At 46.1% G+C, this 25552-nt stretch overlaps 1 protein-coding gene across 4 annotated transcripts in view; it reads left to right on the top strand.

Moving 5' to 3' along the window:
- Positions 1 to 25552, top strand: part of MAPKAP1 (MAPK associated protein 1) — an 80181-nt gene that overhangs the window by 23697 nt on the left and 30932 nt on the right. For all 4 annotated transcript variants that reach the window (XM_054646388.2, XM_054646386.2, XM_054646389.2 and 1 more), the window contains 3 exons: positions 9159 to 9331; positions 13699 to 13875; positions 20985 to 21094. In XM_054646388.2, coding sequence (XP_054502363.1) covers positions 9159 to 9331; positions 13699 to 13875; positions 20985 to 21094 — 460 coding nt within the window. The remainder of the gene's footprint in view (positions 1 to 9158; positions 9332 to 13698; positions 13876 to 20984; positions 21095 to 25552) is intronic.

Here is a 25552-nt window from a genome sequence, read left to right as displayed (position 1 = left end):
AGGAACTCAGGCTGGGTTGAAGTGATTGGTTGTGCTGTGTGGGAGGGAGGAATTCTCTTCCCTCTGCTCCGTGCCTTCCTGGGGCAAGGGGAGGGAGGATGAGATGCTCTGGGGTGGTGGAATAATAATATCAAAAAGCAGATGTTAATACCTCAGTAATGCTGCTGGGAGTTGATCTTAGAGAGGCTGCTGGTGGATTTGTTTAAAATTAACCTGCACTTGAAATCTGAGATGAGATAGTGCTCAAATTTGGCACAGGTATTGCTCATGGGTTTGTTGCTGCAGAAACCTGTCCTGACACGCACAGAACCTCACCATCACAGAACTGTGGGGTTGGAGGGACCCTGGAGACCCTTCAGTCCAGCCTGCCCAGGCAGGGTCACCCAGAGCAGTGTCCAGGTGGGTTTGGGATGTCTCCAGAGAGGGAGCTCCCCGAGGAACAGCCACTGGATTTGTGGGAGATGGGAATTCTGCTCCAATATTTGATTTCCAGCCACTGGCAGTCAGAGGGAGCTGACAGAGGGGCTGACCCTGCCCAGAGCCTCTGCAGGACCTGGGAGTGGGACAGCAGCTCTTCCCAAGCTGCCACTTTTGCTTTAAATCTTCCTTTGAAAAAAAAAGGAGAAGGAAGGCAAACAGCCAGTACAGTGAAACACGCAGGAAAATTGGTGATGCCTTGAAATTAAAAGCATTTTTTAGGCCATGGCCATTTAAAGCAGCTTAATTAGAATTAAAGAATTTTAAAGAGTTTTTATAATGCACTTGTTAATCTTTTGGCTGAATCATATTGCGTTTTATTCTATCTAATTGATTTTTAGCAATTTAGTAGTGTCATTATCTTTCCCTTAATTACAGATCAAATCAAATAAAAAACGTATTCACAAGTTGAGGTTCTTAACAGCCAAAGAAATATGAAAATGTTTTATTAGCACATGTTTCTGATGGCTGCTGTTTGCAGAAGAGTTGGATGTGTCCATTTAACTGACATGCTTATTGGGAGAAACATTCCTGAGGGAGAGAAAGTTGGGGTTTTTAATTTCTCATAGGACAGTCTAAAAGACCATGCCTTTACTTTGACCTTAGTAGTTGAAAAATCATTTTAAAGCATTGATGGTAATTATGGAGATAGGGCTCACTTATGTGTCTGTTTAAGCACCATGAAATCACTAACCAAAGAGTTCTTGTTTTGTAGTTAAACATTAAATGTCAGTGAAGTGGTAATTGGTTTATTCTTGATTCCAGTATAAATTCATATTTCATTATTTTTTTCAATTTATCCAACATTTCCCACTTAGAATTTGTAAAGGCAATATAATGGTCAGATTTTTTCCATGTAAATTCTTTTGTTTCCCTATCTGAACCAAAGAGGAAGAAAATTCTCACTATCTTCCTAATTCTAGTAGAGCTTGCTTGATTTTCTAATAAGAGCAGTTTCTCAGGTCTTTGTGGAGATTGAATTTATGAATTTATCATACTTCAGGCTGCTATGGACCTAAATCCTGGGGGAAAAAATGTTGAAAACACTTTATGTCAGAAAGTGTCCTGCATCAAAGTTGCTTGAACAGCCCATCAGGGCATTTTCACATATTTTAAGGGCAAAAGCTTTAAGGTTAAAGTCTTTAATGGTCCTTTTAGAGGTGGCCCGAGTGCCACGAGGCTGTTGAGGTGCTGGAGGGGAGACCCCCCCTGGAACTGGTCCTGTGTGATGGATGCACTGGTGTGCCAGCACCTGCTGCCAGGAGGGAGGCAGCGTCAGTGGGACGCTCTATTTGTTGTTTATTATTTGTTATTTATCAGTGCTGTGGCACCTGCCCTGGCACGGGGGGCACGCACTCCATGGCACCCTGGTCCAAGAGTGCAAAATTCTTGAGTGCAAGGAAATCTGGCTTGAAGGGGGTACTTTGGGACTGATGCTGAGAAAGAAATCGCCTGGTGGAGGAAATCAAATCCCATCTCCATGAGCTGCCTGACTCCACATCACATTCTGTCTCTCTGATGGTTTTTAAATTGAGGGGCAAAAAGCTGTTGTGATAGTGTCACTAAACACTGCAGAACAAATTTCCATATAAAACCCTTCCTAGGTAGGAAATTCCAGTTAATAATAGTTTGGAAGAAAACCTATAGTAAAACTTGGGCATATTAACTACTAAGAGTTTAATTTGAGCTCTGGGGGAAATGATGTATTGAGGTAGGTACAGTAAAACTGATGAGATTGCAGGCAGGTTTTACAGATGATTTTCTCTTTCTTTTAAGAATAATTGAGTCATTTTAATGATAAGCCTTGCTTGGCTTCTTTGAATGGACTGCATGTAATTAGTTGTAGCTTCAACTTTGAAATGTTTTGACAGAAAATGTATCATTTAGAGGGTGCATTTTTCCAGCATCCGCCTTTGATATTTGTTCATTTTCTGCGAGGCACAACTTTGCTGCTTCAGGTCAAGTCCCAGTTAGGGCTGCGCTGCCTTTGTTGCCCGGATGGTTTCGTGCAGGATGAGGGAGGATGGTTGCAGAGAAGGTGTTTGGCAGGCAGCTGGAGCCCGTTCCAGCCGAGCGCAGCACCTGCGGGCCGGCGGCGGGGCCGCGCTGCCGCTGCCCTGCTGCAGCTTCGGCTGCCAGCCATGCAGCGCGCCTGCCTCTGCCTAATTAGAGGCATGATTTGTGAAACGCTGGCTATTTATTTAATTAATCACCGGCACAAAGCTATAAAACCCATATTTTAAAAATCCCTGTTAGTTTGCCATGTGGTTAATAGATTGTGGCACATTAAAAAGTGACACGGTGATGTATTAAAAATGTTCCACCTCAGGTTGGCTGATGTCCTCGAGGAACTTGAGCTGTCTGCTTTGTGCAGCAGAAGCAGAGGATTAGAGGCTGATCTGTTCAAGGATTGAATATTTCTGAAAACATTTATCTTTTTTAGAGCATCTGTTCGTTAAAATAGATCGTGGCACGTTCCTTAACGCACAAATAATGTTTATGGTGTAGTTTTAATTATAAGTTTTGGTTGCATTTTGTTATTACAAAGAATAACTCTATTCCTCAGTATTAAATTGTAATGTTTATTACAAAGTAAAATATGTATAATTCTTCGAAAGAGGCTGTTTCTTCTCCGCACTAGAAGGAATTCGAGGATGGTTTGGGGTAATGAATGCATTTCTGCTGCAGCTGGAGCAACAACACTTGGATCAATGTGTTTTTATCCCAGGGCTGCAGGGCAGGCTGAGCTGGTGCCACAGGGACAGGGACATCCCACCCTCTGTGTTGGCTTGGGCACACGGAGACGGAGCCAGTGTGGGGCAAACTGCCAGGGGAGTGTGGCAGGGGAGGGATGGACAGGGCCATTTGTCCTAAACCTGACACCTACATGGACAAAAACACAGCCTGGGCTGTAACAGGGGTGGACCTGGGGCTTCTCCCTCCCTCCACATAGCATTTGTCAGAAAAAAAGCAGTATTAAGAATTCACATAAATAGCACTCCAAGTAAACCAGATTTGAATTCACAGAATTGTACAAATGAATGTGCGTTACTATAATTGAAACGAGCTGTTACCAGCACTATGTGTCTTATTCTTTGCTCAGGACTTACATAATTTTATTAATTGTGGGAGTGAATGCCAAGCAAGAGCAGGCAGTGATCTGGGTGCTGGGCTGTGTGGTTATTTCTGTAAATCTGGTTCTGAGTGTGAGGACGTGTTCAGGTGGAAGCGTGGAAGGAACCTGTCCAGCTCGGAGGTGATGTCTCTCAGCTGTGTGTTGTATAATTAACTGGTACATGAGGAGGGGGCTGGAATAAAACATGAGCATGTTAATGCAGCCTGGAGCTGGGGTTGTACTGATCATTGCCATGCAGAGGACGCCTTGCTCAGAGCTGCTGCTGCCTCTGCAGCCTGCACAACATCTGGACCTTTAATTGACAAATCGCCTGGTGCTCTGCAGAGCAGGCATGCTAACTGAAGTCAACAATTTAGAATAAAAAATAATAGTGTGTTATTTACCTTGCAGTTAAATATTCATACTTTGTTATGCTTTGGATAACAGGAAATTACTGGGTTAAATTTTTATGAATAGTGACATTGTGAATAAGATAAATTAAGTATTTAATGATGTTAATGGAGTTTTACATCGTGATCTGCTAACTCTGCAGCACAAGCTGGGGCGATGCAAAGGAGAATCCTGTCCTCAGAAGGGAACAACTTTGGGCTTCACTGAGGAGCTGCAGGGCTGGCAGTGGCTGCACCCCAGCCTCTCTGGGGTGTCCTCCACCTCTGGTTTGGGAATAACAGGAGGAACCAAGTGCCCAAAGGGATGAAAAACCCCAGTGCTGGTGTAACCACCTGATGAAACAAACACCATTCCAGTCTTGCCATGGTAGGGATCAGTGTGGTGGGTTGGAGAAAGAAAGAAAAAAGAAAAATATGGTCCCTTATACTGCCATAAACATCTGTGCTCTGATCTGTTAGAAATTTCTGTGTGTTGTAAATACTGGGTTATTGTATTTTCACTTTTCCCCTTCAAGTATTTTCTGTGTGTCAATTAAATTCACAAGCGGGTAAGTTACGTTGTGGAGGTGATTGCTGGGTCACAGAGTGTAGTCAACACCCTGTCACCCAAACCAAAAAACATTGAACTGAGTTTAAAAGTGAGAAGACATTTTGCATTTGGGAATGGAAAGGCATTTGTTTCCATTTTGTGCAGTGTTTAGCGTTGTTTGCTGGGAGGTGAGTCAATGACTTGAATTAATTATAATTACTGAAGAGACGTATACTGATTGAGCAAATAAAGTAGTAAGCTCATTCGTGCCAAGGCCATCTAATTAAATGCTAACTTTGGGTAAGCTAGATGTGCATGAAAGATTAATTTTAAGAGGTTTTTATGACTCCCACTAAATAATGATTCAGTAAAATCTTTGCATTATATCATTAGAACATCTAATCTTAAAGTGATATAACATTTAGTCACAGAACTCCATTGTGCAGGAAGAGGCAGTAAATTGTCAGTGTTGAAAATCAATCACTTTTCTCTTGGAATTGTTTATGGACTTTGTTTTAATTTTGTGCCTGGTGTGCAGTGAAGCAAAGCAGGAGTGGGGAGGACACGCTGTGCCTGACTCTCTCCCCAGGAGCTGTGGGATGGGGGAGCTCTCCCCATGTCCTGGCTCAGGTGCAGTGTCACAGATCTGCTGAAGGTGCACTTACCTGCTCTTGGAGGGAGGGGTGCATTCTCTCATGGACTTCGATTAAAATTTGATTTTCAATCTTACAAAGACATCTTATGTTGGAAGGACTGATAAATTTTAAATTTTTTTTTTTTAATTTGACGTACTGTAGAAGAGCACCAGGGAGCCTTAAAAGAGTCCATCAATAAAAATACTAGGAAAATTTTCTATGATTTATTGTACATTTTCAGTGTATCCAGTTACTCCTCACTTTCTTAAAGGATTGGTGGGATATAACATTTCTAACAATAAAAGCTTAATGGAATCAGATTTGTGATTTCCTAGAAAATTAACGAGATATTTTGTCAATTTTATTCCAGACTTCATTTGTCAGAATATACAGTGTCCAGTGACAAGCTAAAAGAATTTTTTGACAAATTAACTGTGCCACAGGTGACAGATCAGGAAAATGTTAATTTAACAGCCCCTTTATGCTTCCCAGATTTATTGGAGGCTATTAAGGAAACTCCAAATGGTAAGGCCCCTGGCCCTGAATAGATTTTCCATTGAATTTTATACAGGATCTATTAATAAAGTTTGATGCTGCCTCTTTGAATATCGGTAATTGTCCTTTATCTTCTGGGTTTCCTCAGCATTTCCACTTGGAATACAGTTTTTAGTTGGGAGCCAGAAGTCATTGTGGTTCCAGGAATGGCTGTGGTTCCAAGTGATTCCTCCTGGAGAGGAGGCTGCAGGTCCCTGCAGAGCCCAGGAGCTGTCCCTGGGCTGGCTCTGAGCCCTGGCCTCGGCTGGTCCCTGTGTCCCTGTGTGCCTGTGTCCCTGTGTCCCTGTGTCCCTGTGTCCCTCTGTCCCTCTGTCCCACTGTCCCTCTGTCCCATTGTCCCTGTGTCCCTGTGCCCAGTGTCCCTCTGTCCCTGTGCCCAGTGTCCCTCTGTCCCTGTGTCCCTGTGTCCCTGTGTCCCTGTGCCCAGTGTCCCTGTGTCCCTGTGTCCCTGTGTCCCTCTGTCCCTCTGTCCCTGTGTCCCTGTGTCCCTGTGTCCCTCTGTCCCACTGTCCCTGTGTCCCTGTGCCCAGTGTCCCTCTGTCCCTCTGTCCCTGTGTCCCTCTGTCCCTGTGTCCCTGTGTCCCTCTGTCCCTCTGTCCCTGTGTCCCTCTGTCCCTGTGTCCCTCTGTCCCTGTGTCCCTGTGCCCAGTGTCCCTGTGTCCCTCTGTCCCTGTGTCCAGTGTCCCTCTGTCCCTGTGTCCCTGTGTCCCTGTGTCCCTCTGTCCCTCTGTCCCTGTGTCCCTGTGCCCAGTGTCCCTCTGTCCCTGTGCCCTCTGTCCCTCTGTCCCTCTGTCCCTCTGTCCCATTGTCCCTGTGTCCCTGTGCCCAGTGTCCCTCTGTCCCTCTGTCCCTCTGTCCCTGTGCCCAGTGTCCCTCTGTCCCTCTGTCCCTCTGTCCCTCTGTCCCTCTGTCCCTCTGTCCCAGTGCCACCAGGCCAGCCCTCGCCCCGTGGGCTCTCAGCAGGTCAGTAATTGAGCTCTCAGGGACTTCTGCACAATTAACACTCTGCAGGATGTTATGGATTCCCTCAGACAGGGACCTGAGGGCTTGGATTTATGTTGTGGTTCTGAACCAGTACCACCAATTTGCCATAAACACAGTGGGGGTTTCCTCCAGACCCCCTTGGCGTGAGACTGATCAGTCTGAGCCCTGACCAAGGGTTTGTACAAACATTTCCTACCCAGTGTGACAATGGTGTTCTCTTCACTGCTAGAAAATCCAACTGGCTTCAGGTTTCAGCCTCTCTAGTACCTCGTGGCCATCAGCTTTACAGACCTTTAATTAATAAAACTATTTCTCTGACTTTTTAAAAGTATAACAGCAGTAAGTATAACAGCAGTGCTTTGAGCTGTTTCCCAGTTCTGCTGTTGTTGGGATTGCTCCCCTTGCTCACAGAGCAGTTGGAATCCTCATTGGTGTGGGAGTTTTACCTGGTTTGAGTCATTTTGGTGTTCACATTGAGTGTTTGTGAGCAGGAGAACAGGATAGCTGTGGTGGAGATAGTAAAGACAGTAAAAATAGGCTGGAGGAGGCAGAGGAGATTTAGAGATGGGGAGGACTAAGGAAGGTTTAGTTAAAAACCAGCAAACACCAAGTCAGGGTGTGTGGCAAGGCAGAGCCATGGAGGGAGAGGAGCCCAGGAGTGTGAGTGCCAGGTTGGGGACAGCTGCAGCCCAGGCTCCCTGGCCAGGTGATTTTATAAATTCCTGGGTTTGGGCTGTGAGCTCACACTGTCTGGTCTCTCTGGCTCTCAGTCCCAGCTCCTGGCTCCTTTCTCCCTTCCTGACTGGGTGTATCAATTGTAACCTTGGCATCAGCTCCCACATCTGGGTGTCCATTTTTCTTGGGTTTTCCATTATCAGGACCCAGCATTACTTGCAATTCTGCCCTCCTTGGATTTATATGTGTAACTGGCGTGGTGTGCCAAGGAGTGCCATTCATTTCCCATTCATTTCCTGGTGGCTGCTGTTTGCTCTTTCTCTTGCCAAGGCAGCCCCAGCTCGGGGGTCTCTGGGCAGGACCAAGGTCACCAACACCCTCAGCCCCCCTGTGTGCCCTGGGTGTGTGCCCCTGGGCACACACAGCTGAGCTGTTACCCACTACTGGCTCCTTTCCCTTTCAAAATGAGTCCTGGAAGTAGAAAAGCAGGAGAGATGGAGAGGCAGAAACCCACCCTGGTGGTTTTTAGCAGCTGTAGCTCTGTTGTGTTCATGACCTCATGGGGTCAAGGTGTCCCAGAGGGTCCCGAGCACATGAGCTCAACCAAAGCTTGTTCAGGTTTATCCAAGCAAAGTGAAGGAATGTCCCATGTTCTGTTGCAAACCTAACCCTTCCTTTAAATTAGCCAAACCAGTTTCTTCTTACCCTAAAAATATGGGAAGAGGAGGTATCTGTTCTATAAAAATGCTTTCTTAAAAAATAAATGTATTATGTTGGGATGAATTTTGATAATACTTTTAGCTATGCCAGTATGAATAATTCTAATTTTTAAATTCCTATTACTTCTCTAATTTATAATCACACTGAAGGATCAAATGGTTTTTAACAATATATTGAAATTAGCACATGGCATTTAACTCCCTGTTTTATGCTCTCATTATAGATTTATAGCATTGAATCCTTTTTTTCTGTTACTTAGAATTCCAAGTGATTAATTCAAAAAGCTCTTTCTCTTCTCAAGGCCCTTGTCGTATGGAGAGAGATGGAGATACAGAGTTACCTGGAGTTCTTTGGAGGAGGGGGTCAGGATGTGCAATTTTTGTTTGTTTAGAAGATTTCTGGGTGAAAGCTGCAGTCCTACCTGCAGTGTATTAAACATCCTTTGCTTGTAATGCCAATGTCATAGATCTGTGTTGCTGTGTGCTTTATGGTTTATTTAAATGTCAATCTCCAGGGCAAAAAATGGGTTCTTTTCATCCAGTAAGTTCCAGTAAACCCCAATATTAGTTGATTTTTGCTGGTGCCCTCAAGCAGAGCAGTTCAGTGGCTCAGCTGCGTGTGTGGTTTTGTTCTGCTCAAGGTGGGTGGGTGTCTGTGCTCCCTCTGGGGCTGGGGGCTCCTCAGGTGCTGGGGAAGAACTGCAGAAGACAGCAGAAATGCAGAAACAATTTGGAAGTCTTAGGCTGGTTTGTTGGGTCCCTCTTCCTCCCCATCCCACGCATCATTCCGGTTTTTTGGATTCTGCAGGAACATGGGATCCTACAGCAAAGTTCAGGCTCTTTATGGAAATCTGTGAAATCATGTCCAGACATTTCATGGACTTTTTACAGATAAACAGCAGGGAAATAATTGGAATTTAAATGTTTAATCTCCTTCCAATTTTAAGCCATAGCAGCTTATTTTAGTTTTCCTGCTGAGCCAAATTCCGTCCGCCCAGATTTTGTATAAACCCCGTGACACTTTTTGATACATCCTGATGAATTGTGTTTCCTCACCAGGGCCATGTTGGTACAACAGCAACCAAAAAAATCGATGTCTACCTCCCCCTGCACACGAGCCAGGACAAGCTGCAGCCCATGACCGTGGTGACCATCGCCAACGCCAAGGTGCACGACCTGATCGGGCTCATCTGCTGGCAATATACAAGTGAGGGACGGGAACCCAAGCTGAAGTAATGCTCTTTCTTTACTACCTCCTGACCTCTCCATTTCTCCTCTGCAGCCTTTTTTGCATACTGAAACGGATTTCTGTGTCAATGTTTGGAAATATGAATCCTAGCAGCTTCACATGTAGCAGTATTTCCCTCCGAGCAGCACACTTGCACCTCCAGCCAGTTCTCTTTCAATTAACTGCTGTGTGCTGGGAAATGATCAACAGGAAGGCTTGGACCTGTAAATGAACCATCATTTCAAAACTATGTAAAGATAATGCAAACTTTCTCTCTTTTGGTGTCACAGAGGCATTTGTTATTTCATATCCCATCCATTTTTTGCTAGTGTCCTTAATGGCTGAGATCATAAGATGTCAGATAAAGTCCAGAACTGCTCTAAGTCCCTCTGCTCTGCTGGAGCACTGGTGGTGGTTAGTAAGAGCTGTTCCTTTTTCCTAGCAGATGACAGCAGATGCATAGAAAAGTTCTTCAGAACAGCTCACCTGAGCAGCTTTTGTTTTAGAACAGCTGTGTAAAATACTTCTGGTTTTGCTGGGCCATAGAACATAGAATAAGGACTTAAAGTAGTTTATTACAGAGCTGTCAGTAGCAGTTACTGGCAGGGATGTCCCTGGTGCAAAGGAGGTTGATAGTTTTGTTTGAGTTTTTTCTATATGAGCCAAATTTCACGTTTCTATTGTTCCTGGAATATTGAATGAATGGGGTGGGGTTTTTTGATCCTGAATTTCACAGCTCACTCTTTCAGCATTTTTCAGGAGCCCTGGAGGGCTCAGCAGCCTTAGCTGCTGCTGTGGCACAGCTGTGGGGGAATGGGAGTCAGGGCACTTGGGCTCCCATGTTTGGGTTTGCTGGTTTCTGTTCCATAGACAGGGCACGCAGGAAAGCCCCTCTGGAAAACACGTCCATGGATGTTCTTTCTTTGGATATGGATTTTTCCTTAGCTCTTCTCAACAGACATGTGAAATGTTTCTGGGTTTTAACACTTGGGTTTGATTTGTCCTTTTTTATGTTCTGGAGAAGAAATATAAAATTATTCACAGATGGTGCCATTTCATTTGCTGTTATTAATTTCTGTTCATTATATCACAAGTTCAGAGAAGCGTCCTTTGTGTATGATGAGGCTATTTTTTAATGAGTAAGACTGCACTGATGTCAGTCTTTGGGCACACACATATTTTTCAGGAACACAGCAGAGCTCAAATGGAACAGCACCCGTCAGTGGAGTGTTCCATGAACCATCACTGCCCACAGCAAAAGGCAACAGTGGGAAGAAATGAATTTCACTGTCTGCCTTGAAGGATAAGATGTTATAATGTGTCAAAAAGTGCTCATGAGCAAGGAGGCTGTCCAATGTAATCAAATCTCAGGCAGAGAGAATAAAATAAATAATGGAGGCATGAGTTCCCAAGAGCACAGTCAGACACAGCAGCAGCAGCTGAGAATCTGGGGACAAAGGCTCAGGCTGAGGGCCAGAGCCCTGAGTTTCCAAGAAGTTTCTTTTCTTGTAGGTCCTTAATTATTTCTCGTCATCTTTTTTTTAGCTTTGCTGACTGCCAGTCCTGAAGCAAGGATTGATTTAACTGTAAACTAATTCTCATATATCCAAGTAAGGAAGCAGCTCGTGTAGGGTGCCCATTCTACATTGGCCATTTGCTCCTGATTCAGTCAGGTGAGAGTGTGAAAAGACAAAATGGGGATCATTGTGGCACTGCACTAAAATCCATCTATAGAATGCCTCAGATGGGTATGCAAGGCATGCAGAGTGACAACTATACCTGCTAGTGACACTGTGAGAATAATGAGGAGGTTTTAGACTTTATAATTAGGAGAAACAACCCCCTCTGTCTTTAGGAAAAGAATATATTACTGCCTAATTCCTTTTCCTAAAAGATAGGTGTAAGAGTCTGAAGTGAATGAGTACTAGCTGACACCTTTGAGAACATTCTGTATTCAATTAGGCTGCCTTTTTCATTATAATTGTGTTGTATTTGTCTCTATTCAGTCTCTTGGTTCCAGGAACACTGGCAGTGTTAGCAGCCCTGTCCCTGGCCTCCCACACATGGACCTGGGTTGTAACCCAGCATTTTCTTGCCAGCCCCTGACAGATGTGCTGGAATGATTCCACCTGCAAAAAATAAACAAAATCCCTTTCTAGGAAGAAATTAATAGTGAGATGCACAATTCCAATAGATTTGCTATTTTTAGAAGTGAGGAGCGAATCTCTCCTTTTTGTGCTGAACTTGTAAGTTCCCAACTTCAATCTGCCTCAGCCTGGTGGAGGTTCAAAGTGCAGAACAGTTTTACTCACTGGACTATTTTGGTTTTTTTTTTTACCACATGGTGACAAAATCTGTTCAGGAGTCCAGCCCAGGAGTGCAGACATCTGTAACCCCTCTGTTCTGTGGGGTGTGGCCAGTGCTGTGCATTTCCCCAGTTTGCTGGGACAGGAGCTGGTGGCACTGGGGCCTGCTGGGTGTGTTCTGCTGCCCCGTGGCTGTGCCTGCCTCCAGCTGGGCACAAGGGCAGGAGGGACAGGGCACAGGGGATGGCTCCCACTGCCAGAGGGCAGGGATGGGTGGGATATGGGGAATTAGGAGTTCCTGGCTGTGAGGCTGGTGAAGCCCTGGCACAGGGTGCCCAGAGCAGCTGTGGCTGCTCCATCCCAGGAAGGGTTCAAGGCCAGAAAGTTTCTTTACTAGTATCTGCAGAATTTCCAAAATTCAGAGTGGTGAATGTTGCTGAATTACCTTTGGTGAGCAAATTTGCAGCTTACATTAACAGCAATGCATCATTATTCCCTGTTTTCTATAATAAATGTCTTAGTCATGACAAGATGCCTATAGATCACCTGGACTAAGCACTCTCAATAAAGCACAGTTGCAACCAAAGGTTTGTGAATTAATTGAGAAAATTGCAAATCAGGTAGTCAGTGAAATAATTCATTGTCACATCCAATCAATAAACTTTGTAAATCAACTCATTTAATTCAAAAAATGATCTATATAGATCAAGCGACCAATTAAACAATTAGCATACACTTTACAATTAATTAATTTAAGCATCAATCATGCAATTAAAACTCCAAATTTAAACTGCAGAGTTTAGAAACACGCTGCCACATGCACCTCCAGCTTTACTGCATGGCTGGGGAAAGGCCTGAGTGCTGGCAGGTTTACAGTCAGAAAGAATACTTATTTTCAGGTCAATAATTTAAACTGAAGTAACATTTGAAATAGATTTCAATGTTAGGAAATTATGATTAATACCTGTTTGGTAGCTATAAATGGTTGTTTCCCTCTGAGCTTTCATCTGTGGAAAGAAAGAGGCTCGGCTCTTTATTTCTTTCACATTGTATCTGTTTCAGCTTTCTGTGTTAGTTCTGCTTGTTGGTGTTAATTAATTTATGACTGCTTTTAGTGACTGAACTTAGGTGTTTAGTAAAGGTAAGTTTTCTGCTAATCATTGCTACTGTGTTGGATAGATATTTACTTTTCCCATAGTTCATGACCCTGCTCACCTGCCCAAGAGCACTCTGCTTTTCCAGCCTACAGACACTAAACTTCCACAGTTGTTTGACCTGTGAAAAATCACAGACACCGCTTGTTTGCCTTTAGCTCTGAAGTGTAGTCATCGTATAAATAAATACATTTTCACAGATGGAGAAATATCCTTCCTGCTTTATGAAATCATGAAACTTTTATAGATTTTAGTGTATTTTAATCATTGTCAGTTTTTGTTTGCAGAGCAGTTAAGGACGAAGACTGCTCTGCTCTGAGGTTTGGGGTTTTTCCATGGCAGCAGGACACGTTGTGACCTCTGGGGACATGTTTGTGTGGTGTCACCATGCCATTTGAGGCAGTGCCCTGTGCAGGTGGCTCTGTGCAGGTGTCCCTGAGCAGGTGTCCCCGAGCAGGTGTCCCCGAGCAGGTGCCCCTGGCCCTGTGCAGGTGTCCCCGAGCAGGTGCCCCTGGCCCCATGCAGGTGTCCCCATGCAGGTGTCCCCGAGCAGGTGCCCCTGGCCCTGTGCAGGTGTCCCTGTGCAGGTGTCCCCGAGCAGGTGTCCCCGAGCAGGTGGCCCTGTGCAGGTGTCCCCATGCAGGTGTCCCCAAGCAGGTGCCCCTGGCCCTGTGCAGGTGTCCCCATGCAGGTGTCCCCATGCAGGTGTCCCCATCCAGGTGTCCCCGTGCAGGTGTCCCCGAGCAGGTGTCCCCGAGCAGGTGGCTCTGTGCAGGTGTCCCCATCCAGGTGTCCCCGAGCAGGTGTCCCCATCCAGGTGTCCCCGTGCAGGTGTCCCCGAGCAGGTGCCCCCGGCCCCGTGCAGGTGTGGTGCCAGCCCAGGCTGTGCTGAGTGCAGCTCTCTGTTGCAGTGACAATGTCAGCGCCTACTGCCTGCACATCGCCGAGGACGACGGCGAGGTGGACACGGACTTCCCGCCCCTGGACTCCAACGAGCCCATCCACAAGTTTGGCTTCAGCACGCTGGCCCTGGTGGAGAAGTACTCGTCCCCAGGGCTGGCAGCCAAGCAGTCGCTCTTCGTGCGCATGTGAGTACCTGGCTGGGCACAGCCACCCTCCTCCTCCTCCTCCTCCTCTGCCTCCCTTCTCCTGGCTTCACCAGCAGCCCGGGGCCACAGCCCTTGGTGATGCTCTGCAGTGAGGTGGTTTTATAGACAAATAGTTGCAGTGTGGCTCAATAACAGTGAGAAGAGAAATGAGCAGTAACCAAGCACACCAGCTGGACTGGACATTCCCCTCCCAAGTCCAGAAGAGTTTGGGGAGGGACACCCCACCCACCCCGGAGACCTCAGCTGTCCGACTTGTAGATCAAGAAGAATTTGCTATGTCCTTTTCAGTGAAGTAGGGATATATACTGTATTTCATCACTTTTATTTTTCTTTACTTGTGAATGAAAAATCTCTTAAACCATCAGAAGGCCTTAATTACTAGAACAAAATGCCAGGAGCATAAGCCACTTCTTACTTGGGAAAAATATTTCATGTTTGGAGCTCTTGAAATGAAAATGCTAATAGGGTTTTCCTGGTTATTGGACATTACTTACATTTCTTAACACTACAGCTGCTTCTAGTTCTGAATAATCAGACATTTTTTTTTAAATCTGGCTTATTTAATTAGTTTTTATATTCTTTATTGTGTACTGTGTTTCTTAGCGACGTTGCAAAGCATCCTACAGAAAGCCATTGTCAGAAATCCCACGTGTATTCCCAGAGGCCACATTCACTTTGTTCCACTGCATCAGGGCACTGGGAAATAAAATATTCTGGCCCCAGTGTTCACAAGTAAGTTATTCAAGGCTGAGATGCCGGGCTGTGCTGCACTGAGGCCGTGGTGAGGAAGGGGAGGTCATTGTCAATAGACAACTCTAAATTGCTGCTGATTTCTCATCTGGATAGAGTGTCCTTCCCCAGCTGTCCCCCCAGAGCTGCCCTGGGTGTCACTGCAGTGACCAGGTGTGGGTCAGGGGCTGGGGCTGCCCTTCCATGGGAGCCCAGAGACCTCGGCAGGGTCAGGGGCTGCCCAGAGAGCTCTGCCTGCAGCTGGCAGCAGGAGAAGGGTCCAGCTGCAGGGCTTGCAGAAAAATGCAAAATCCTTTGGTTTACCATCATTTGTGCTGATGTGAGGAGCTTCCTTCTAGCTTGGAAGGTGCTGCTGAGGAGAAACAGGACAGCTGCATCATAAGCAATGCTCTTCTGAAAGGGTCAGTTTGGTGTTGCCAGCGTTCACATTTTAATTTTAAATGGCTTGTGATTACTGTGTAAATAGCTAGGTTTAAATTAGAATTTTTAATGCGTCCCCTAGAATAAAGAATTACTTGATCATCACTTGATCAAAACGTTGTTACCTCTGTGAGTTTACATGTGTGTGCTGTCTTATTTTTGTAGGGATTTGCTGTAAATTCTATGTCTTCTTCCTCCCCTGTCACCCTACCCGTGCATGTAATTGTGGTTCTATATTTTGCATCTCTTTTTTTTTTCCTCTTCGTGCTGAAGTACTTCAGCTGCTGCCATGTCAGCCTTGTGACTTGTAATGTTTATTAATATTGAATCACTGTTGAAAAATGTTGATGCTTGTGAGGAGCTCCGTGCTGGAGCCGTGCTCCTCCTCGCGGGCTGAGCGCAGTGGGGCCCTGCCAGGGTCCCCCCTTCTGCAGGACATGTTTGAGCAGAAACAGTTTGCAGAACTTTATTCACTTCAACTCCTGCCAAGGCAAACTCTGAGCCACTCGAGTTAGCTGTAAATACCCAGGGGTGGTGGCTGGAAGTAGCCCACAGTGCAGTTTATATTCCGAGCTGGATGGGAATGTCTTTGTGGCTGTACAGAGTAGTAAATAATTGAGTTTGATTAGGGAGAGGGACCTCATTATCCCCCCACCTGTGCCCAGCTGGTAGGGGAGGGTCGAAATGAAGCCATTAGCTGTCGCTCTTACTGGCATCTCAAAGAGCTCAAATACATCTGTGTCTTATTTTCTTTTCTGGCACAATCAGTCGAGCAAGCTAAGCAGGCATGACCGAATTTGGCAAGTTCCAAGGACTCTGGCAAAGTTACACAAGGAGAAGAAGGAGGGCAGTCATTCTGGCTGCTCAGTGCCCATTAGTCTAGCGAGTTGTGTTTTTGGAAGGTGGCTGCTGTGGAAAGCAGAGCTCTGTCCAACACCAGGCACGGCACCCACACACGGCCCCGCTCTCCATCCAGGGGGTTTGCCAGGGAGAGGCAAACACAGCACCACATCCATGGAAATACAGACTTCTCGAGGTGGTGAGGTCATACCTGAAAGGCTTAAAATAAATCTGTACCATCGTTAGGGCTTTTTCCCTTGGAAATTTTATTATTGGAACTTGACACACTCGATCTAATGGTGTTTTGAGGAGCTGTAGCTCAGCTGCCAGTTGGCACACAGAGGAAATTTGGCATCCAGTTCTTCTGCTCTGTAGCACTTTTTTCTGTTTTGATATTGTACTTAAATTGCTTTGACTATTATATACAAATTTTCAAAGCCATACCCGATAGTTTAAGGTTTGAAACCCTTTTAAAATACCAGACTTGCATTGTGCATTTGCAAATTCAGTTCAAAGCCCTGAAATGTGTTTTTTCTTGGACTCCAGCAGCAGTCCCCAAAAGGCCTGTTCCTGATTTGTACATGGAGGTGGATAATCTGCAAAGTACATTTAGAATATTCATATAAAATTTAAGACAGTTAATGTGGGTGCAAAATTAAGAGTGTGGCTCCCAGGATAGTGGAGAGGGAGGGATAGGAGGGCATCAGAAAATTTGATGGAGGGCTAAGGACTGTTATAGTGGTGTCAAAATGCAGCCAGTTAAACTCAATAGTGCACAGAGCTATGCAAGGCCAATCTGAGATGCACAAAAGCAGGTAATTTAGGCTCAGAATAAAAATTGTGGCTGGTATTATTTAGTCAGTTCCTATCACTGTGCACTTTATCTTAAAAATTACCCAGCTTAAGGTAAGTCCATTGCATCAGCTGGGATTTTGAGTCTTAAGTCTGACTTCTTGCTGATCAAGTGGAAATTGCTATTAGTCACTCCCAGGCACTTCCAGCCATGCCAGCTGGTTATGCAGTGAGCTTTAAGTGCTATAAATTCCATTTCTGGACAGTAAATTCCACTTCTGTGTTAAGAAAAAAAAGAAAAAAAAATCAAAAATTTTAAAAATTGCTCTAAATTGGAAAGGAGCTTTTCAAAAAGTTCTCATTCAGAGCAGAAACCCTTTGTCCTTCCATTGTGGGTTTTGTTTTGTGGCAAAAGGAGGGACCCTGCCTGTTCCTGTGGCACCTCAGCACCACGAGGAGAGCTTCTGCCTGTGCTGCTGCTTCCCTTTCCCTCTCCTGAACCTTGCCACCCTGGCTCCAGCACGGAGGCTGTAAAAGAAGATGGAAAGCCAAGTTACTGCAGAATGATCACTATCATTAACATTCACGGGTGGTTCACTTATCATTCCTGACTGCACAGACATGGCAGCCGTTATGAAACGTCCACAGGTGTAGCACGATGATACATATTACATTGTGCCACAATGGATTTATGTATTCTGTAACAAAAGAAAAGTGTAATGAAAAAATACAGAAGGTAATCCTTTATTCCTCCACTGCACAATTTATCAGTAATGCCTGTGGATGATAAGTGCCAGGGATTTCCTTTGCTTGATTTAACCTTGTCACCCAGGTATGTTTTTGCAAAATGACAGAAAATACAAGCTAAGGAATTTCTTTGGCTTCCAATTTGCCAGCAGCACTTTTAATTGATTGACCAGCATCTGCTTGTCTGTCCTATTTTCAGTGTGTTGACCTAAAAGGAAAGTATCACACCTTAGCAGAGGGAGGTAAAACACATTGTTAGTGATTGCAATTAGGGACGTGCTGGGATTGATTGGGCTGAGTGAGGACAGTCCATGCCCATGGCCAGGGCAGAGCACGCTGGGCAGGGGTGGGCTGAGGTGGGTGAGTGTTTCTCCAGCCCAGTCTGCTGTGCTGTGGCCACACCAGGCAGGGCTGGGCTGGGCTGGTGGTACTCCAGAAGCTCCAGAGCTTAGCACAGCTCCAGGACACCCTGGCAGCGTGTCCAGCGCCAGGACAAGGAGCAAAGGAGCAGTGGCCTTAAACTAAACCACAGCAAGTTCCACCTCAAAGCGAGGAAGAGCTGCTTTCCATGGAGGGTGGCAGAGCCCTGGAACAGCTGCCCAGGAGGGGCTGCAGTCTCCCTCTCTGGAGACATCCCAGACCCACCTGGCCACATTCCTGTGTCCCCTGCTCTGGGTGACCCTGCCTGGGCAGGGGATTGGACACAGGGATCTCCAGAGGTCACTTCCCACCCCAGCTAATCTGTGATTCCACGGGGCTTCTCCTCTGGGCACAGCAACGTGCCCTGACTCTGGCCTGGCCCCAGGATGACGGCAGGAGCTCTTTGGTCCACCCTGGCTCAGATGCGAGGGGTTGCCGAGTGCTGAAATGTTGCTCTGACGTGGTGGTGCCTTGTGAGAGGGGAGTCGGGCAGGGAGGGGAGCAGCTGGAGCAGGGTGGGGGTCCAGCCCCTCTGGCTCTGCTCCAGAGCAAACAGCCAAGAGTTTACAAAAGCGGGGCGCGCTCTGCGTCCCACCACTCCTGCCAAGCACTCACTCACGGCTCGCACACTAAATATAGCCAAACACACAGGCTTTCTTATTTTGCTTTGATCAGTAAAATAAACTTTCAAAGATTGTTCTGGGATGAGATCCAGCTTCTGAGGCAAAGAATGGCCGTGGCTCGGGCAGGGGTTAGTAATGGAGTGTCAGGGAAATCAGCCTGACAGTTCTCAGGCCAGCTGCTCAATGGAAAGAACCGGCTGAGCCGGGCCAGCCCGGAACACGGGCGGGATCACAGCAGCCTGTGCTCTTCAGCAGCTGAAGTGTCAGGAACTGAGACAGAATCTTCCATTTTTGGGACGTTCCTGATCGTGGGAGTGTGAGCAGCCCTGAGCTGGGGCCATCTGCCAATGGCCACTCTGTGCCCAGTGGGAAGGGGGCTGCAGGCCCTGCTGTGTTTGGGGTGAACAATGCTGAAAAGCGTTTTGTACAAAGGGGACGATTGTGACTCCGGTTGTTTTGGCCATAGCAGGTTATGGAAGCTTTCTGTTGCCCTTGCAATTTCTTTTTTCCTTGGAATATTCTAATTTATTTCCCTGTACTTTGGTTGGAATTTTCTGGAAAATTCCTGTAGGTATTGCAGAGCATCATATGAATTACCTGGAGGCACCAAGTGTTGTGATGGTCTGGCCCAGCATGGAGGGCTCTTCATGCAGCACTTCAATGAGAAACCTTGTGTTGTTTAAATAAAAGCACAAAGGTAGTTTCCTTTTTGTGATTATAACTGTAGAATAGGTTTTTCACCTTAAAGGATCCAGTGAATCTTGCTCAGCAGGTCAGCTGGGGCTGTGAGGCTTTTGGGAAGCGAGGGATTGGCCCGGTAAAGGGCAGGTGTGTAGTGCTCGTGCAGGTCATGGGGCTCCACAGCAGCTTCAAGGGAAATTTGCTCCTCAGTGAAGTGCTGGGGAAGATCTCTGCTCATTGCAGGCGTTAGCTCTGAGCCCTGGGGCTGTTCCCAGGACAGCAGTGTCACCTGCAGTGGCACTCCCTCCCTCAGCTCTGCTCCTGAACACGCGGCAGAAACAGAGGGAAAAGTAGATGCATGAAAAGGTTGGGATTATTTGGTTTGAAGACGAGTAAGATAGAGTTATAAATAATAAATGGTCTGGAGAACATAAATTTGGGCTTTTAGGCAGTTTCATTTTGCCAGGAACAAAGGGAATTGAAAATGAAATTCAGATGAGACCAACGCAGAACCGAGGAGAGGGAAACGGCGTCTCACACCAGCGAGGGGGGACAGGGGGACATCTCCTGAGCCCAGGCTTGGCTGCTGCTCCCAGGAGCACGAGTGGCCCCCAGGACACCGAGCTGTGACCAGCACGTGGCTGGGCAGGGGCTCTGGCCCCTGGGTCAGGCTGCAGTCAGTGCCCTGAGCTGTGAGTGGCGAGGGCTCTGTCCGGGCTGGGTCACCGTGGGCTGGGGATGCTGTGTCTGATGTGACCTGAGCTCCAACCTCTGGTCCCAGCATTTGTGTTTCAAAGTGACATGTAATATGGGTTTGTTTTGCAGGATGTACTTGTGTGGCTTGGATTGCTTTCGCCTGCCAGTTGCTTTTAAAAATATTCCAGCTGTGCTGTTCATATAGAGCTGTACTCCCTGATTAAAATTCCTGGTTGCCAGATACAAGGCTCCTCCTCCTGCCCAAATAGCTTTGCAAACCAGTTTTTTCCATGCAGAGCAATCTCTCCGGTGGGAGCCTTCAGCTCTCGGATTTCCCTGGAACTGTCTGCAGTGACATCTACTGACATGAGCCGAGACTGACTGCGAGGGCTAAGGGGCAAAATTTACTGATCTGCTCATTCAGAGTCTCTTCTATTATATTGTCATCTTCTCTGCTTCCCCAGGGGTGCCCCTCTCGCTGCCTGTGCGCAGCATCCCCCACAGCTGTCCCTGCTCTTTGCAGTCCTTCCCCCAGTGTGGCCTCTCCCATGGGTGATGGCCAGGGCAAGGACCCCCTGCCTTGGATCTTTCTGGGGGATTTTGTGCCATTGTGTTCACAAAAACGTGTCCGAAGGAGCCCTGTTAGGCTGGGAGTAATGCATTGAGGCAGTTCCCTGATAGTGCTGCAAAGCTGCTGTCACTGCGGGGTGTGCTGCCCCTTGTCCCTAACGGTTTGTTACGTGTGGGACCCAGGTGAAAATGGCACTGCAAACTGCTTTTCTGTTGTGTGCTGTGAAGCACAGACACGAGCTGAGGAGATGAGGAGCCCCCCAGGTACACTGGCTCATTTTTCTCTTCTAATGCTGAACACCAAGTGATCAAAAATAACAATAAATTAGGAAAATCCTTACACCCCTTGTCTTAAATCTCAACCCATTTTGGCTGGTTTTGTCTCTGCCTTGCTCAGGCAGTTTGCTTGGTTTCTCCTTTTAACTTCCCTTTCCAGCCCAACTTCGTTAACCGTGTGCCTAACGAGTGCTTTGCTTGAAGCTAACGAGGGCTGCGGGGAGCTGCCAGTGATGATTGTTTTGTAAAACTGCATGTGCATCTGTCTTGCAGAAATGCTGCTCATGGATTCTCACTTATTCAGGTGGACAGTATGAAGGTCACCATGAAGGATATCTTACAAAAGGCCTTAAAGAGAAGGAAGGGATCACAGAGAGGCTCAGGTGGGTTATTTATCGTATTTTCTAGAGGGCAGGGTGTTTTCTCCACGAGTATATTTTATATCTCTTTTTAACTGTTGTGAACGTTGCTCAGGTTTTGGGGGGTTGTGTCCCAGCCCCACTCACAGCAGTTCTGTGCACAGGTCTGTGTTCTCCATGCTGGCACAAAGCTGGCAGTGCAGGAGCTGCATAATGTTTGCTGCAGAGCAGTATATCCATTCCTGCAAATATTTATTTATGATAACAAAGCCATTTGCATTCAAGACCAGTTCATGGTAATTTGGGATGATGGGTAGAAGTGCAGCAAGTCCAGCCCATGATAGAGTTTGTATATATACTTCTAATTTATGTAATAAAATTATGCTTAGTGTGATTTTAAATAATTTCAAGGATTCGTTGTTACTTGTAGTGAAAAATTTACTTTCTGCAATGTTATCAAAATAGTGCTGTTATAGTTAAGGCATATGAACACTTAAAAAAGGAAAATGTACAGTGCTCATATTTCTATTTTAAACAATGTTTTTCTGGGGGGTAGATGTGCATTCACATATATGTTAGTGTATATATTTCAGAAGTATAAGGCCGAGAGATCTTTCCAGCAACAAGAAATAATTACTGAGAGAAATTGCACTGAGTCTTGTCACGCAACAAAGGAACTTTAATATAAACCCATCTATATAGTGGGAAAGATAAGGATCTTGTCTTTGTAAATGAATGAAACCTCCTTATACACCCTCAGTTTTAACTATGGGAAAAGAAAATAAACCCCGTTCTCCTTAGAAAAAGTAGTTCAGTGCAGTTTTTAAATGCGTGTATAATCTGTCATGGATTTAATTAGCTATCTTCAGATGAGAGCTGAAGTTTTAATAAAAGTTAGAAGAGATAACACAGTGAAGGACACGGATGAGCTGTCTCAAGGCCATATTCCAAGGGAACGATAAGAGCTGTAAAAAATGGCAGAGAAGAGCAATTGAATGGAGCAATGAAAATCTGATTCTCGTAAAAAAAAAAGGGGGGGGAGGAGGAGAGGAGCAGTGCCGGGGGTGGAGAGGAGCCCCGGCAGCCTGCAGCAATTTGGAGGGTGGCCAGGAGCCATCGCTCAGGCCGGCTGCGCGCCGCGCTCCAGATGTGCCAGCGGCACTCGCGCCCTGCCAGCTGACTGCGCCGTGTGATAACCTGCTCTCTGGATGCCCATCGCTGGCCGCTGAGATAGAATTAAATGATGATGATCTTCCCACAAGTTGGGAGAGGAAACAATGCATATAAATCTTGATTTCATCTCAGCGTGAGAAGTCTTTATCCATCATCACTCATAATGAACAAGTCGTTAGCGGCGATGAATGGTGGTGGGGTTTTTTCAAACACCTCTTTTGTTCACTTTTTGGGTGACTTTTATTTATTTCCTGGGGTCAGATTTCCCTTCCCTGAAGGAAGGTTGCTAAAGGATTCACTTAGCTCAGTCTTTAAACTGCTTCCCCCCTTCGTGTAACAGATGTTTTATTCTTTGTCCATTTGAAATTTGATTCTGCTTTGACTTTGTTATTTTTGCTCAGTAGTTTAGAGAAGGAATGGACCTGGCATTTCTTCCTTCAGCTAATACATTCACCTCTGCTGCCTTGGCCCTCCTGCTCAGAACCCTTTTCAGGAACAGGGTATATAGGGATGTATCAGAATTTTTTATCACCATTAACTTAGCTTATCCAAACCTTTCCGTATTCCCAATTACATCCCTCTCCCAAAATGTGGATGATCAGGCTTTAGGAGAGTGGGGGGGGCTTAGGAAGGTCTTGCTGTTATCTTCAAAGCAGCAGCAATTGTGGCTGTGTGCACAGAGGGGACCCTCTGGATCCAGGCAGGCTGTGCCAGCCCCCATCTGCCAGGGGCTGGCTGTGCTGTGAGGGCAGGGGGAGCTCGGGATGCCACCACAGTGGGCACAGAGAGACTGGAGCAGGAGTAAAAGGAAAGATTTTGCCATCATTTCTCGCCTACCCCCAGATCCCTCACCATTGCAGAGGATGTGCCTCTCGCTGTCACTGGGAGATGCAGGGATAAATGGAATTGCAGATCAGAGCATTAGCACAGCACAGGCCTGGGCCAGGGTGCTTCAGGTCATTATTAACCAGTGGATTAGGATGTCAAAGTTCTGAATAAAAGATAAGACATAATTTAGGAGAAACGTTTCTCCTCATTCAGCAATGTTTCCTTTAAAGCTGATTGGTCTGATTTTTAAAAAGTCGTTACTAAAAATAGGCTGAACGTGTTTATTTAAAGTTTTTGGAATATTTTAATAAAACAGAAATGCCCATGAGCTTTTCTGCCTGTCTGAAATGGGCCTCCAGATCAGCCTTTTCAGGACAGATGAATTTATTGCATTACAGCTTATGCTGTTGTCAAGTACTGGTAGAAGCAGTTGCTTTCTGATCTGTTTTCACCACTGACTTACAGGACATTTTTCAGATTGGTCCTGAATTGGTAGGAAAATGCAAACCTGGGTTGGCTACTTTGGGTGAGGAAAATTTGAGGAATTCCTGTGGTACAACTGGGAAGGGTTTGTTCAGCATGACTAGGGGTTTTAAGCTAATTTTCTCTAAATACTTTGTTCAGCCAGTAAAGATTATTTGTTGCAGCAAAATACTGATCAGTAAGAGACAGAAGTGGGCTAGAACCTTTTCTTCATAGAAAGGGGCCTGAAAAAACAGCAGCAATATTCTGACTGTGCCTAGCTCTATTTAGATAAAATTATTGCAAACTGTTCAAACTATTTCACCTTCCTTGCAATTCTTCTTCCTTAGTGTCTCAGGGCTTTTGACATATGAACTCTGACCATTTTTAAATACTAATATTTGAGGCAGCCAAGGGGAAGTGCAGGTGGTGAAGTAACTGGATGTGTTGTAGCTGAGAGAGCCTGGCCCCGAGTCCTCTCCTGGAGGACGTGGCTGTCCTGCAGCAGGACTGTGGGACCTGGTGCCCTGTCCCACCACAGGCCCCCACGGGGGGTTAATGGCAATGCTGCATCATCTCCTGCCATGTGCCCAAATCACCAGCCAGGAGAAGCACAGGAATATCTGCAAGTTAGGAGAAAGCCTGCAACAACCAGTCAGTGCTGCATACTGGAGAAGATAAATCTGCAGAGGAAATCGTTGAGGCAGATGTTTAATTAGTTGGAGCCAGGCTGGATAAATCAGGATAGGAGCTGTCTATGCAGATATGCCGGTGTGCCTTCCCTTCCTCTGGGCTGGTGTCACTGCCTTTGGAAACAAACTGTTCTTTCTGCTGAGGAGAGAAGCAGCAGAAGGAGTCCTACAGCCTCTCCCTTACTGTAATGGATTCGCCTGTGTACAGTCATAAAATAGAAAATGTAATTGATGTTTTCTTATGGTAATGAAAACTAACGAAGTCGAATACTTTATCATCAATTTGTTTAACCTATTGCGTGCTCAGCAGCATGTATTGCACAGGCGTATTTCATGGGAGGGCTGGAAATAAAGCTCTGCAGTTCTGGGATGAGCTTCTAGGGGAGACTGCTCTAATCCAGGATGGGCCACCTTGAGGGGGCTCAGGGGCATTGCTCATGCAAGAGGGTTTTCTGAAAATAGCCCAGATGGGAGAGAAAGAGCCAAGGATGGGCACAGAGAGGGGAGCTGGAAGCTCCATCCGTGCCACAGGGACCTGGCTGGGCACTGGGATAACAGCCCTTGGAGAACACTCGTGTCCAGAGGTAGTTTAAGGGTTGTTTTGTATAATCCTGCCATGCCTACATCTCCTTTCTTTGTGCACTTCAGCAGCTGATGGTGTAAATAAAAAATCTCTCTGCAGCGTGGCAGATCTGCAGAAAAGAACTCACATGCTGGAGATTGAGAGCATAAGAACTTCCTGTTCTCCTTGAATTTATCAGTAAAAATGTCAGATACTGTGCTGTCTGGATTTTGAACAGCTCTAATAACCGAGTCCTGAAAAGCTGTTTTAGAAGGTGAGATTTGGGTGTTTTAGTAGCTGGGATAATTCTGCTCCCCAGAGATCAGTTAACATTAACTTCTGGAGGTAAGTTAGGTAGCTGTTGGGCCTGCTTGAAATCCCACTGTCAGCTTGGCAGAGGAAGCTTTGTAGGTCGTACAGATCAGGTTGCAGAACTGTAAAACACCATTACCCCTAGAGCTTGATTTGCTTTACTGGGAAATGATTTTCCTGCTCGGTCAGGCTGGTGTGTGTTTCTGCTGGTCTTACTTTCACCAGTACTCATGTGTTACCCCATTAACATGTAAGAAATCTGGGTTGTGGTAGGTGTGCACTTTAAATCCTGCTTTTTTAGGGAGGCTCAGAGGGACCGAGGCAGGCACAGCTCTTCCAAGGTGCTCTGATCCCAGGGCTCAGCTGGGGCTGGGGCTGACAGCAGCCCACAGTGTGCAGCAGGCAAGGAGATCTTACCAGGCTTTTTATATCTGCACCAAAGCCTGCACTCAG

Source organism: Agelaius phoeniceus, chromosome 21, assembly GCF_051311805.1.
Source record: "Agelaius phoeniceus isolate bAgePho1 chromosome 21, bAgePho1.hap1, whole genome shotgun sequence".
NCBI lineage: Eukaryota > Metazoa > Chordata > Aves > Passeriformes > Icteridae > Agelaius > Agelaius phoeniceus.
Note: the sequence above shows the minus strand (reverse complement) of the source record. Positions and strands in the feature narration are given on the sequence as shown.